Raw genomic sequence first — 13,250 nt, 5'->3', positions numbered from 1 at the left:
AATAAGGATATTTGCAGACTAAAAGCCAAAAAAGGGTTACATGGTGACAGTCAAAGATCAAACAATATTCTATATACAACTCATTCATTATACACATCAAATCTTTCATAGCTCAACAAATTCACGACGAAGATATTCATCTCCCTTGAGCTGGTCAAGGTAGCCCGCCACCTTGGTCGTCAATGTATCGATTTCATAACCGAAGAACTTGTAGGCAGCCTTGCCTGGCAAGCTGTGACCGAAGCGGTTCACATTAATACCGGCATCCGCATAGCGTTCCCATCCATTAGGAGCATATGGTTCAATAACAATAGCTGGAATGTCACGGTGGCGGCGGAGGGTGTCCCGCTTGTACTCTAGTGATTGCTGCTCAAACAGACGCTGGCAGGGGAAGCTGACCACACGAGCGGCGATCCCCTTCTGAGTCTTCAACTGCGCAGCAACTTCCAACGCAAAGGATAACTCGGCACCGACACCGAGCAGAGTCACGGTCGCCGACTCATTTTCTTCAAGGACGTAAGCGCCACGGGCCACACCATCGCGACGTGTTTGCTTCAGCTGAGGAAGAGCTTGACGGGATGTGGAGATGATGGTAGGGGTCTTCTTGGCGTTAATACCAGCAATCCAGGCGCCAGCCACCTCTTCACTGTCACCGGGGCGGATATAGAGGATGTTAGGCATGGCACGATATAAAGCAGCAAGTTCAATGGGTTGGTGAGTGGGGCCGTCTTCGCCCATGCCAATGGAGTCGTGTGTAGCGACGTGAATTCCTTGGAGGTGCTGTAGGGCACCCATTCGGACGGCTGGAGCCGCATATAGATAAAACATGAAGAAAGTTGAAGTGACGGGGATGATGGTGTTAGGAGAATAAGCAGCTAGGCCGTTGGAAATGGCACACATGGCGTGCTCGCGGATGCCGTAATGAATATAACGACCGGAATAATCTCCGTTGATACCACAAGTAGTGCGCAGGCCAGGCTGATTATCGAGTCAGAATTGAAAGGTCAGATAGCAATCAGGGATACTCACATGTTGGAAATCAACCTTGCCAGGCCAGATCATGTTCACCGATGGAGACAGATCAGCAGTCCCAACCATGAAAGTGTTGACCTCTTTAGCAATGGGGTTGAAGACAAGTCCAGAGGAGGCACGAGATGCGGTTGCCTTTTCAGGGAAGCTAGAGGGGATATGCTGCTCCCAGTTTGCAGGCAGCTCACCACGAACACGAGCCTGGAATTCGGCACCAAGCTCCGGGTATTTGGTGGTATAGTCACTGACCAACTGGTTCCACTCCTGCACCCACTGCTCGCCACGAGCAGGAAGGTCCTGGAAGAATTGGCGGACGGTATCGCCAATAACAAAGTGTTTTTCGGAGTCGAATCCGTAGAGTGTTTTCAAGTTAGCAACGCTCTGGGGACCAAAGGCAGCTCCGTGGGCAGTAGCGGTGCCAGCTACATGGCTGTCCAGACCTATGATCGTCTTGACATTGATAAACGTGGGCTTTTCCTGCGAATTGCGAGCTTGTTCCAATGCACGGACAATGCCTTCGATATCATAGCAGCCATCCTCGACGTCAATAACGTCCCAACCACTGGCACGCATCTTGGCGTTGACATCCTCAGTGTTGGTAAGGTCGACAGATCCGTCGCAGGTAATCTGGTTGTTATCGTAAATCACAGTAAGGTTGTTCAGGCGAAAATGTCCTGCTAGAGAGATGGCCTCTAGGGCCACTCCCTCCTGCAAACAAGCGTCACCGATCATGCACCATGTGTGGTTGGAAACGACATCGTAGCCGGGACGGTTGTAGGTGGTTGCAAGGTTTTTAGTGGCCATGGCAAGACCAACTGCATTCGCAATACCTTGTCCCAGGGGCCCAGTTGTCACTTCGATTCCCTCATGTTCAATCTCGGGGTGCCCAGGGCAAAGCGCATCCACTCGATCTGAGTGGTAGGACTTTAGTTGGTCGAAGGTCATCGCCTTGTATCCAGTAAGGTGCAGGAAAGAGTATTGAAAGAGGCAAGTGTGGCCTTTGAAAATGATATTAGTATTTATATTTCTCCTGAAATATTGTGTCTTACCATTTGACAGTACGAAACGATCACGGTTGAAGAAATCCGGGGTATGCGGGGCGTAGCGCATAATATATTTCCATAGCGAAACACCGATAGCGGCCATACCAATAGCACCACTGAAGATAATAAGTACTGGTCCAAGTCATAGGTAATTTTGATCAACATCTCTAGGAGTCTTACCCAGGGTGACCACCACCAAATTGTTGGCAGAGATCTGCGATCAACAGACGAAAGGTCTTTAGAACGTTGTCATGGTCCTTAGAAAGCTTTTGCACCAAGGGCAATGCCGAGGGCAAGGATTTCTGGCCGTTGCTTTGCGGGACAGTCATTTTGACAATGAACTTGACTTAAGGAAAAGAAAAAAAAAACATCAAGTGACTGCATTCTATAAGCTGGGCTGCACTGGCGCTTCAAATAGTGGGTGACGATTGTCGACAATAATAACCCATTCAGGCAGTTGACGAATGGGGTAACTCCAACCACTCTCACACCAATGCGGGAGGTTGAACCACCAACGTCCACAACGAATAAGGCTACTTTGCCGCCAAGTATCCTATACTTAAGAAATGACCATGTCCGTCAATTCTATCCGCTCAACGAAGTAATGGCTCCCTCAATCCTGGTGGATCAAAATATTGCGGTCCCCGCGACAAAGTCGCTGGACCGCGCCGTCATCACGGCCTCTCATTCAAACCCATCTTTACAAGTTACCGCGGACCACAATCTAAAGTCGGTGGATGCACCGATTTATGCACCGGGGCGGGGGGAGGTGCTGGTCCACATCAAGGCGACCGGGATTTGTGGATCGGATATTCATTTCTGGAAGACTGGTCGCATTGGATCATTGGTTTTCGAGGGAGATTGTATTATCGGCCATGAAGCCTCGGGAATTGTTTTACAGTGTGGCGATGATGTTACCAACTTGAAGCCAGGTAAGAAACCAACATACGCCTTTTGGCTAATGACTGATCACTGTTAGGTGACCACGTGGCTGTTGAGCCTGGCGTTCCTTGCGAACATTGTTTCCTCTGCGACGACGGACGATACAACTTATGTGAAGATGTTCAGTTTGCGGGGGTTTATCCTTACGCCGGTACGATGCAGCGATACAAGGTGCACCCCGCCAAGTGGCTGCACAAGCTCCCCGACAACATTAGCTTTGCCGAGGGAGCGCTTCTTGAACCACTCTCAGTTGTCATGAATGGCATCACCACCGCAGGGTTGAGCCTGGGTCGTGGAGTTGTTGTCTGCGGTGCTGGCCCAATTGGACTTGTTGCACTGGCCGCAGCTCGCGCTTCCGGTGCCCATCCCATTGTCATCACTGACTTGGAACCGACACGCCTAGCTTTTGCGAAAGACTTCGTTCCTTCTTGCATCACATACCAGGTGGACCGGACAAAAGATGCCCAGGGCAATGCCCAAGCAATTCGAGCTCTGTTTGGACCATCAGAATATGCTGCACCGGAGACTGTACTCGAATGTACGGGCGTGGAAAGCAGTGTCTGCACGGCTGCATATACTGCGCGACGCGGAGGTACCGTGATGGTCATTGGCGTGGGCAAGGCCATCATGAACAACCTTCCCTTTATGCATCTTTCTCTTGCAGAGGTATGTCAACCAACAATATTTTTCTCGCTGTCACTAACTACTTTAGATCGATCTACGATTTATCAACCGCTACCGTGATACATGGCCCCCTGCAATTGCATGTCTTAGTGGTGGCATCCTTGATTTGAAGAAGCTCATCTCTCATGTCTTTCCGCTGGAGAGAGCAGAGGAGGCCCTACATCTGTGTGCTGATGCAAAAAATGGCAGCATCAAAGTATTAGTTGTGGATGACCAGGAGGCCTCGCTATAGAGCTGAATAATTACAAGATTTATGAAGATAATACTTTACGCAACATCACTTCTGTAGAGACTCGAAGTCTTCCCGAATTGAGGAGCATATGCCCTCAACAAATGGCATCTCTTCCTCCACAGGCACACCCAAAGCTCCAGCCTGCCAGCTCACCGTGCAAACCAAGCTTCCCCCCTTAACGCTGATAACGTTAAATACCAAGGGTCCACTAGGAACATTTGCCGGCTGTGAGAAGATCATCTTAGTAACGTGGCACTTTTGATCTGCCTCACTGTTCCCATCGTCAAAGGCAAGCAAATTGCTAACTTCATATGAGCAATCACGCTCTGCCCCGACTTTCCCCAGTGTCCAGTTCCTAATGCTTGGAATATATCTGAGCAAGCCGATTGCTTGATCATAAAGCCTTGCCGAGCACTCGGCAAGGTTCTTGGTTATTAAGCTAGCATCCGTCCACATATAATCTGGTAGCGCTGGAGACTCAACGTTACGTGCGCGCTGATGCACCGCATAGAGGCCAGACACATAAAGGCCCCAAGAAAGAGCCGGTATCCCGACAGATTTTCGCATATCAACAGCGGTCCCTGACACAAAGTTTGTGACACTGGGATCAGGAATTGCTTTACTCAACGCCCGAAGAATCATCTGGTGGAGAGCTCCCGTAAGTTTGGTGTCATGCTTTCTACAGATCTGCAGGCTCTTTTCCACCAGCGGAGCCGCGATTTCGAGAATTTTCACCCTGCTGGAGTTGCTGACCGCCGCATCGTAAAAGCTACGCGACCCAGTCCAAGTACCAGCGTCCACCGTGCTGACGCGGGCATGCAGTCCTAGCATCGAAGCTAGCCATTTTGGTAGGTATACTGCTACCAGCGGTGCAAGAAGGAATTTCCATGAAATGGTAAGTCTCTCGCGCGTGTCGAAGGGTGCTGGAAGGGATCGGCCGGATAGGTTGATCAGGAAAGACTCTTCTTCCTTGGGACGAACGCTCTGTCGCCATGCCTCAAGGAATGTACGGTGAAAGGCGACTCCGACCATGCCGTCTCCAATGGTATGGGAGAAGGCGAAAACAATCAAGCAGCGCGTTGCTGCAGAGCCATGTGGTGACGCTAGAGGTAGAACGACAATCCTCCAAGGGGGTGTTTCAGCAGGCCACGGACGATCGAGGATCTGTGGTAGAATGCCTTCGAAAGATGAGTTGTCATCACCCTCAAGATTGTCATTTTGAAGAATGGAGATATGATCATGGAGATCGATAGTTGGAACCTCATGATAAGCCGACTTTTCGGTATGCTTATTCTTCACGATGGCGGACAGGAAAGGGTACTTCAAGATGCAGGCTTTCAGAGGGGCAATGAATGATCCGGACGAGGTCAAATCTTTTCCATCACTCTCAATCTCATAGACAGCGCCTACGATGAGGGCCTTGTAAAACCCTAGCTCTTCGCGACTGATTGTGCGGCGCTCATTGGGACCTGATTTTTAGTCAATACTGCGGATCACTTCTGCCTCGGGACATGTGTTGGGGGTCGGGCGTCGGCACTGACTGGCATATCTTAACAAAGTTCCCGACTCTGACATTTCAATGAATTGACCGTTGTGTGGACCAAGCAAGAGAAAAATGTTTGATCTGGGCCTCTAGAATCGCATAAAGAAAGGCGATAGGGGCTCTGGGTGGATTTTCTGATTACATATCAAGCCTCGGGAGAATACACGGGAGCCTTGCTTACCTCACGTGGCCGCGTTCGAGGATATTCACCACAGCATCTTTGCATACTGGCTTACATTGGAGCACTTTACACATTACTGTCTAAATTCAAGTATGAGTTTGAGTTCAAAGTGTTCAAGTCAGACATGTCATTGAGAAAGACTAGTTCCCGAAGAGTTGAGTTGGAAAGAATAGTTGATAAAATGCAACGTATGAAGTGATAACTTGTGTCTAGTGATAATATGCTGTATAGAAGTGCAAGTGACACGAGAAGCTTGACTTGAACAAACTTCATGTCAAACTTTCGGTCACGAGGCCAACGGTTACGGGTAATGGTCACGAGTCTAGTCATTTACCGACGGCGATTGGCTCGGCAACGGGTCTTTCCATGTTCGGAATCACCCCGCGTGTGGGGTAGTCGTCATAAGTTATTTCTACGTGCATTTTCCCTTGCCTGGTTCTTTTCTTCAAAATTAACCTCAAATCTAATTCTTCTCAATTACAGAGCACAATGGCAGCAACTGTGGGATCTCTCTTCTCCTTGAGCGGCAGGACCGCCCTCGTCACTGGCGGCACACGAGGGATTGGCCAAGCAATGGCATTTGCCCTGGCCGAGGCCGGCGCCGATGTTATTTTGGTTCAGGTAAATCATGCAGCAAAGCTATCTGGAGGCAATGGTGAGACAGACATCTAATGCTTCTTTAGCGAGACGAATCCAATACAGCCACCAGGGATGAAATTATCAATCGCCTTGGCCGAAAAGCCTATATCCATGTCGCCGAGCTCTCTGACCGAAAGGCCGTCAAAGATATTGTACCTGCAGTGATCGCCCAAGGACTCAAGCCCGATATCCTCTTGAACTGCGCCGGTATTCAACGGAGGCACCCAAGTCACCAATTCCCCGACGAGGACTGGGATGAGGTGAGCCACCAGACGAATCCCTGCTTATAGGTTGCATGCGCTGACCAATGCACTCCTCTAGGTCCTCGAGATCAACCTCACATCTGTGTTCGTGCTCTGCCGTGAATTTGGTGCCTATCTGCTGGAGCGCGATGCGTCCGAATTCCCCTCAGGCCGGCGCGGCTCCATTATCAACGTTGCCTCCCTCTTGACATTCCAGGGTGGCATCACTGTGCCCGCATATGCAGCCTCAAAGGGGGGTATCGGGCAGCTTACCAAGGCTCTCTCCAACGAATGGATCGGCAAGGGTATCAATGTCAACGCCATCGCCCCGGGATACATTGACACGGACATGAACGTGGCCCTTATCAATGATGCCGACCGAAATGCCGGCATTATGGCTAGAATTCCTGCTGGCCGGTGGGGTAAGCCTGAGGACTTTAAGGGTGTGGTGGTTTTCCTGGCTAGTCCCGCTAGCAGCTATGTTTCAGGCGATGTTATTACTGTTGACGGCGGCTGGATGGGTCGGTAAAATCAGAGTCAGCATCACACTCAAGTAGATTCCTGACCCTTCTTGTTCATCTCAATTTTTTTTTTTTTTTTTTTTTTTTTTTTTTCACTCTTTGTATATAGACAAAGACTGCACCGAAATATCCAATCTAAATGTGACCATACTAGACCCACTATTCATGGATTACGAGTCCTAGAAATAAGTTTCCAATCATTCCTGGCATCTGTGCTGTAACCTATTAAAAAAGACAAAACCCCGATCTCTTTCGAGATCTTACGGAAAACTCTGGAAGCCGATTTACGGGGAAATTTGCATTACGAAAGACTCGCTTTTCATCTTACGAAATCATTTGATGCGAAGCTTAAACTTGAAGTTGGTCATCGGACGTCCTGCCTTATTTAGGTAGCCTTTTGCTCGTTCCTTGTATTGCAGAACGTTGTTGGAGTTCACTAAGCCTGACCCGATCATTATTGATTTATGAACAAAAGAATACACATAATTGCGCCAATAACTAGGTAGTATCAAATTAAAAGAGTAATATCATCATCATTATAAACAGCAAAGTGAAGCAACCCGAAACAAAGGACGGTCTATGTCGCTGTCGTTTAAACCCATCCCTCTGACAGCAACTTTCTATATTCCCCAGCCATATCAATAGTAACATTACTTCCGCCACAGACAATGATGACAACCCTGCTCTGAGAGTTGAGGTCAGGTAGTAGTTGCTTCAACTTGGATGTGAGTTCAGGAGTCTTAGCTGTGACAACGTGGCCAGCTTCACTGGTTTCCGGCCTAGGCTCCAGGTCGGCTTCATTATCTGTCGAAGAGGCCCGGTCGTCGCCGTAACCCTCATCTCGGGTAGCAGTATCATCAATATCCCTCTTGCGCTTCTTGGAGCTTTGACCTTCAGCGACGGGGATCGCCGACTCAACGGCGGCAGTGGCGGCGGCGGCATCGCCGATGGCCGCTTCGACACAGACTCCGCATGCGAGTTCGACGAGAAGCCGCTCATCATCTGCAAGGCGGAGAACACCTCGTGCCGCCTCAGCGTCTGTGAGGACGGCACTGTGAACTTTGATACCGGGCGGAGGCGACACTGCGTATTGGAATGTAGTTTCTGAGACGCGGATGGCTCCGAGAGATGTGGCTTGGGAGGTGATCTTAGGTAGAGAGACGAGGGATTTGTGGGCGATGGCCGCTGCTAGGGAGTCGGTGCCGTCTGTTTCGATGGCGAGAAGGTTGATAGGACTTGGAGTAGTGGAGACGGGAACGGAGGAGGTGGTAGTGACTGTTTCCAAAGCTGTATCCAGATAGGAGTGGCTGGTGCTGGAGAAGCCATTATCCCTCTGCTTCATAGACCGCCGCTTCTCAATTCCCATAACGAGGCCGTTCAAAAGACCACCACCACCAACACTGCAGAGGATAGCATCGAGAGGGGAGTGCCCGTCCGCCATAAGCTTGCTCTTCTTCGGCGTTAGCGGCCGGTGGGAGTTGCTTTTCTAACTCATCAATGATAGTGCTGTTACCCTCCCAGATGGGCTCATTGTCGAAGGGGTGTAGGGCAATTTTGGCCACGTCTTCATCATCACCGGAGCTAGTTTGCATGATAACCTCCTTCATGTAGGAGCCGGCCTCGAAGAATGTCTCGCCATGGCGAATGACGTCCGCGGCACCGGCAGCTTTTAATTTCTCAAGCATTAATGGCTTCGTAGAGAGGGGCACCACAACGGTGCAAGGGTATCCCAGAGTTCGAGCAGCACACACAGCGGCTAACCCGGCATTTCCACCGGACGAGGCGTAGAAGTGAATTCGGCGGTTTGCATATTCTGGCTTGCGAAGATGGGATAGAATCTGGTTGCCCATAGCACGAGACTTGAAAGAGCCGCTAGGCTGAACATTCTCCAGTTTCAGGAATATCCTACATCCCGCAGCGCGAGATAAGGCAGCGGATTCGACAAGCGGAGTTTCGATCCATGGAGTTTTGAAGCTAGGTGTCTGGTATTCGGCGGAAGGCATGATGCTGCCTGTTGTGTTCGACGGATGTAGAAGAATAGATTTATTGTTCAAGGGCGATGATAGGTAAGTCCCCAAGGGAAGTATGAAGCAATGTCAAAGACAATAGTTGAATAGATCGAGGGTTGCACGACCGTGTGTATAAAGAAACAAAAATAGACAACACAAGGTTCTGAATAAAAGTATCCAGTGTTGACCTATACACTGGAGAGATTTGATATACTATCAACAGTAGCCCTAGTTTGTAGGGCCGTTAGGTTTTCCGACGGGCAACATGGCCTGTTTTCCGATGGGAAACGGTGGTTTCCCGACCCGGCGCGAGATAGGGACCAATCGACCGAGGATTGGACAACTCAAACGGTAGGCTAGATGAACCCATGAGATACTCTCTATAGCTTTGTCTTAGCTAATTGATACCACTGAATCCTGTTTAGGCGTCCCCACCTTCTCCAAATAACCCCTCAGGAGCAATTGAGCGCGCATCTGATACATCGCTGACCAACAGAAAACTCGAGACCCTCCCCGCTACACCAATATTGGGTCGTGAGGACCGCGGGGATATTACTCACAAGGTTCCCGGTGAGGTCATTTGGTCCACAATTCATGCGTGCGTAAGACTATCGATCGATACTTATAGGCAGGTAGTCCGTCATTGGAAGAGGCGAGACCACAGGGCTAGGAAAAAATCTGCAAAGGAATACGCCGTTCACGTAAGTTGTCTGGCAGTCAGTCTAGGTGAAAGCTTCGCTCCCCAGTCTCTCTTCAGTTTTGGGGTGCCGTATTGCTTCAGCTTCGTCCTGCGATATTACAGTCGCGGACCTTCCGACAGACAGAAGCGGACACAATTTGGACATTCGGTCGCTCCAAATATAGAACAAGGCATCCTGAAACCAATTATAGGAAGCTGCACTTGCAGTTTTGGTAGGAGGAATGGATCTCGCTTAGATGTCGTAATTAATTGATTGGTACAGTCACCTGAACGAAATGGAGCTCGGCGCGTGGAGCGTGTCATCAGGTCAGATAATCATGTTTTGTAGTGTCAATCAAGAGTAGAGTGCATGTCGGAGTTATGGCTAAGGATTCATTGGTAAATAATCCAGCTCGAATCGCCAAAGATCTCTTGCACGCATAACCCATCTCAATTGCAATGCGCTGCAATAATCTGCTGGCAACAGCTTTGCCGGGACAATCAATGCTCCATAGACCACAATAAAATTAGGTTTTCCCATTTGCCCACATAAGTTCACGGAGGGGCAAAGATAATTGTTGTTTCCACGGGGCTAGCAGTCAGTACGGCGTACGGATAGAGCATGCACAGTTGGCCGCGGCTTGACAAACAGCCCGGACGCGCCCGCGCTCAGTGGTTTGGCCAGCACAACAAAAGCGGGACGATGCCTTGTGCACGGATAGCAACGGCCTTGTGCGGCATGCTCATCCATGCTGAATTCTGACTCGGATAATGCGACGTGTGACATGGCCTATCTCGACATCCAAGCGCGTTGATAGAGGCGAATGAAAGAATCAGATAGATCGCCTATCGCATCTTTATCTACCCACGTGGAGTCCATGGTGCCGAGGAATTAGCCGACCGGGACATATCGCGTATGTCTTATGCATTATGCAGGTGGGTCGCATTCCCCCAGCTTTGCAGCACAGGTCTCGGTTATCATGTTATCAGGAAATTTAGGATCCAGACCGGGATCAGCATCGTACGATAGCAAGCTTGGTAATCTTGTATGCTGGGCCCAGAGTTTATCGTATACAGTGAAATGTCAGAGCCGGGTTGAGGTAGGCAAGGCGATGAAGCTTTTCCGAGTTCATGTGGTAGACGGGGGTCCATCGTGGGGACTGAGGTCTTCCCTCAAATCAGTGCAATGAGATGCGTTGAGATGTCTGACGAAGCTTTCGAACATCTGTCATCAAATCAGGCTGAGCAATTTCATTGGAAATGGGAACACGGGAGCACGGGGCTGAGACTATGTTCTCATGGAGTGCAGAGAGCACAACGATCGGTTGTGGTGGGGCCAAGGTTGGTGTAGAGGCGAGGGTTGGCAATACGAAAGCGCGTCTGTCATACCGCTGTAGCTGCATATCGACCATGATCATGAGCTCGAGAAGGACGATGCACTGAGTAGGTTGGTCGGCAGATGTCAACAGAAAGAAAATAATGTTTACTGTGCTTTCTATTCCCGCAGGCCCTACAGCAGTTCTAGATTTTTATTTCTAAGTCTATCTCTATATGCCGATTCTTTCAAAGTGCTTTTTATTACTCTAGTATACCCATGGAATCATGAGCCATCGATCCTGTACAGCCTCTCTGCCAAATTTCTGCATATACCACTCCTTCGTGGTGCGTGCAGTAAGGCCGAGGTTCACGGTCACAAAGGCGAAGCACGCTAGCAAGGTCTTATTGACCATCTGACCGGGCGGAGCTGCCAGAAGTGCAAGGGATAAGTAAATCACACATTCGGCTCCATAGTGAGGGCACACGACTGCAGAGAAAATGGGGTGGTCGGGAAGAGTATACTTTTTCAGAGAGAAGAGGAAGTGGTGGCAGTCGTGCTGTAAGCCCGAGGCCATCAAGAACAGCGGAATACAGAAGAAAGTTCGCACCGTCGGGGCATTGGTCATTTTCACGTCATCAACTGTGAGCTTATGCGATAGGATGGTGCTTGAACCTTCAATCCAAATGGCCACCCCCGCAGCCAGATAGAATCCCAATCCCAGTACCCAGTGCACAACCCACATCTGCGACGAGGACGGCTTCGCGAATGTGTGGCTTTCCCACAACCGGCGCGCGCCCTGAATAGCTAGCAGAATCCAGCAGATTAGGACCTGCGTGAGGGACATGGACTGTTGTGCATGCTCTTCGCTGATCCGTGTCGCGATGAGCTCGAACACTCGGCCCCGGAAGACTAGCTGAATCGCCCAGAATACAGAAGATAGAGCGGATACGACATAGAATTGGGTGAAGTAACTGTGAGGAACCTGCCAGGTAGCGAGGTAGTCGAGCAAGCCTAGTGAGGTGAGGGTCTTTGGCTCGGATCCAGGTGTTGAGTTGGACACGGCACGGGGACCATAGACTAGGAAGCGGGAGCGTAGGGAAGATGGAACGCTAACGGTGATAGTCTGTGATTCCAAATCCTTTTGTTAGCGGAATTGATTGACTATGAAAACCGAAATAAGGGTGAATTGCTTACAGTGGCTGCAGCTAGCAAGAAGAAGACGCGCAGGGCATCAATGGCATCCATTGCCGTGGCCTCGAGGGCGCGATCGACAAGGTCCATGAGGAAGCAATTGAATTGTGAACAAATCGCTTCAGCTTCAGACAACGGCAGAAAGTCAGAAACATGCCTGTGGGGTGACCGCCCTCGGGGCGGGATGATCTTCATTATTGCCGTTGTTTACGCTGGACCCTGTTTTGAATGCACTTGAAATTAATTACAATTCTCCTGTTTTGTCAGGTCCCTAATTAATACACATGCTTGGCTGGTGAATGATCCAAGCTTAAACCTGCTTAAACTTTGTCTTTGTGTGTTGCAATGCGCTGGTCAGGATGTTCCAGCGACTCGTCTTGAGCTTGCCAGTCAGACCCCTGCAACGGGACAGTTGGGCCCACGTACATCTCATTTGGATGGTGCATAGCCAGAGGCCACAGTTCTTCCAAGCCGGCCCTTTGCTCCAGTGTTGTGTGCAATCACGTCAGACCAAACCTTCAAGGACACGCATCTGACCTTTATAACCGGGTGAATCGTCTGGCCTGCTAAGACCCTTTTCGGCTCAAATTGAGGGTCAATAGCCAGAACAAGACCACTGAAGTCTCCCGGAAGCATAGTGGATGCTGGGCAGTCATACCGTTCGGTGGTGTATGGCTCGAAGGAGGCGGAATTGATGGCAAGAAACGCGTCCGAACTTAGTTCCAGGGGGATTTTGCTCTGCTCCTCGTTCGATTCATCGTTCAATACCTCATTAAAGTGCGTACTTGACAATTAGCTTGTCAAAGGTGAATTTGTGACTCAAACACGACAACCACGTCTGACAGATTTTGGAAAGCCTCTTTAAAGTTCCTTCTCGGGGAGTTGCAAACCTTTTTGGCACCATCTTTAGTCGCTCAAGGGCGTGATACCTTCCCACAGGTGAGACTTGAGAGACTGTATATTCTTGCCAAATCCGCGAAGTCTGCCACTGTCTTCG

At 49.8% G+C, this 13,250-nt stretch overlaps 8 protein-coding genes across 8 annotated transcripts; 3 read left to right on the top strand and 5 right to left on the bottom strand.

Annotated features, from left to right (window-relative positions):
* Positions 1–105: 105 nt before the first annotated feature.
* Positions 106–2,401, bottom strand: N7484_005226 (transketolase family protein; the record flags this gene model as incomplete). Its single annotated transcript, XM_057115646.1, has 4 exons — positions 106–978; positions 1,030–2,027; positions 2,079–2,188; positions 2,253–2,401. 4 exons carry the CDS (start codon positions 2,399–2,401, stop codon positions 106–108), a joined length of 2,130 nt encoding a protein of 709 aa, XP_056975786.1.
* Positions 2,402–2,565: 164 nt separating this feature from the next.
* On the top strand, positions 2,566–3,930 carry N7484_005225 (NAD(P)-dependent alcohol dehydrogenase; the record flags this gene model as incomplete). The annotated part of the gene is made up of 3 exons (XM_057115645.1): positions 2,566–3,004; positions 3,052–3,680; positions 3,727–3,930. The coding sequence occupies 3 exons, from the start codon at positions 2,566–2,568 to the stop codon at positions 3,928–3,930; spliced, it is 1,272 nt and encodes a 423-aa protein (XP_056975785.1).
* A 45-nt stretch (positions 3,931–3,975) lies between these two features.
* Positions 3,976–5,505, bottom strand: N7484_005224 (uncharacterized protein; the record flags this gene model as incomplete). Its single annotated transcript, XM_057115644.1, has 2 exons — positions 3,976–5,399; positions 5,472–5,505. The coding sequence occupies 2 exons, from the start codon at positions 5,503–5,505 to the stop codon at positions 3,976–3,978; spliced, it is 1,458 nt and encodes a 485-aa protein (XP_056975784.1).
* Positions 5,506–6,143: 638 nt separating this feature from the next.
* Positions 6,144–7,064, top strand: N7484_005223 (putative 2-deoxy-D-gluconate 3-dehydrogenase; the record flags this gene model as incomplete). The annotated part of the gene is made up of 3 exons (XM_057115643.1): positions 6,144–6,275; positions 6,338–6,553; positions 6,615–7,064. The coding sequence occupies 3 exons, from the start codon at positions 6,144–6,146 to the stop codon at positions 7,062–7,064; spliced, it is 798 nt and encodes a 265-aa protein (XP_056975783.1).
* A 584-nt stretch (positions 7,065–7,648) lies between these two features.
* N7484_005222 (putative L-serine dehydratase) lies at positions 7,649–9,059 on the bottom strand (the record flags this gene model as incomplete). Its single annotated transcript, XM_057115642.1, has 2 exons — positions 7,649–8,504; positions 8,548–9,059. The coding sequence occupies 2 exons, from the start codon at positions 9,057–9,059 to the stop codon at positions 7,649–7,651; spliced, it is 1,368 nt and encodes a 455-aa protein (XP_056975782.1).
* A 271-nt stretch (positions 9,060–9,330) lies between these two features.
* N7484_005221 (uncharacterized protein) lies at positions 9,331–9,735 on the top strand (the record flags this gene model as incomplete). Its single annotated transcript, XM_057115641.1, has 3 exons — positions 9,331–9,416; positions 9,562–9,667; positions 9,694–9,735. The coding sequence occupies 3 exons, from the start codon at positions 9,331–9,333 to the stop codon at positions 9,733–9,735; spliced, it is 234 nt and encodes a 77-aa protein (XP_056975781.1).
* Positions 9,736–10,922: 1,187 nt separating this feature from the next.
* On the bottom strand, positions 10,923–11,156 carry N7484_005220 (uncharacterized protein; the record flags this gene model as incomplete). Its single annotated transcript, XM_057115640.1, has 1 exon — positions 10,923–11,156. One exon carries the CDS (start codon positions 11,154–11,156, stop codon positions 10,923–10,925), a length of 234 nt encoding a protein of 77 aa, XP_056975780.1.
* Positions 11,157–11,327: 171 nt separating this feature from the next.
* Positions 11,328–12,343, bottom strand: N7484_005219 (putative 3-oxo-5-alpha-steroid 4-dehydrogenase; the record flags this gene model as incomplete). Its single annotated transcript, XM_057115639.1, has 2 exons — positions 11,328–12,185; positions 12,257–12,343. 2 exons carry the CDS (start codon positions 12,341–12,343, stop codon positions 11,328–11,330), a joined length of 945 nt encoding a protein of 314 aa, XP_056975779.1.
* Positions 12,344–13,250: the final 907 nt, after the last annotated feature.

Source organism: Penicillium longicatenatum (assembly GCF_028827895.1).
Source record: "Penicillium longicatenatum strain IBT 33135 chromosome Unknown contig_2_segment0_segment0, whole genome shotgun sequence".
NCBI lineage: Eukaryota > Fungi > Ascomycota > Eurotiomycetes > Eurotiales > Aspergillaceae > Penicillium > Penicillium longicatenatum.
The sequence above is the reverse complement of the archived record's forward strand: the minus strand, read 5'-3'. Positions and strand labels throughout refer to the sequence as shown.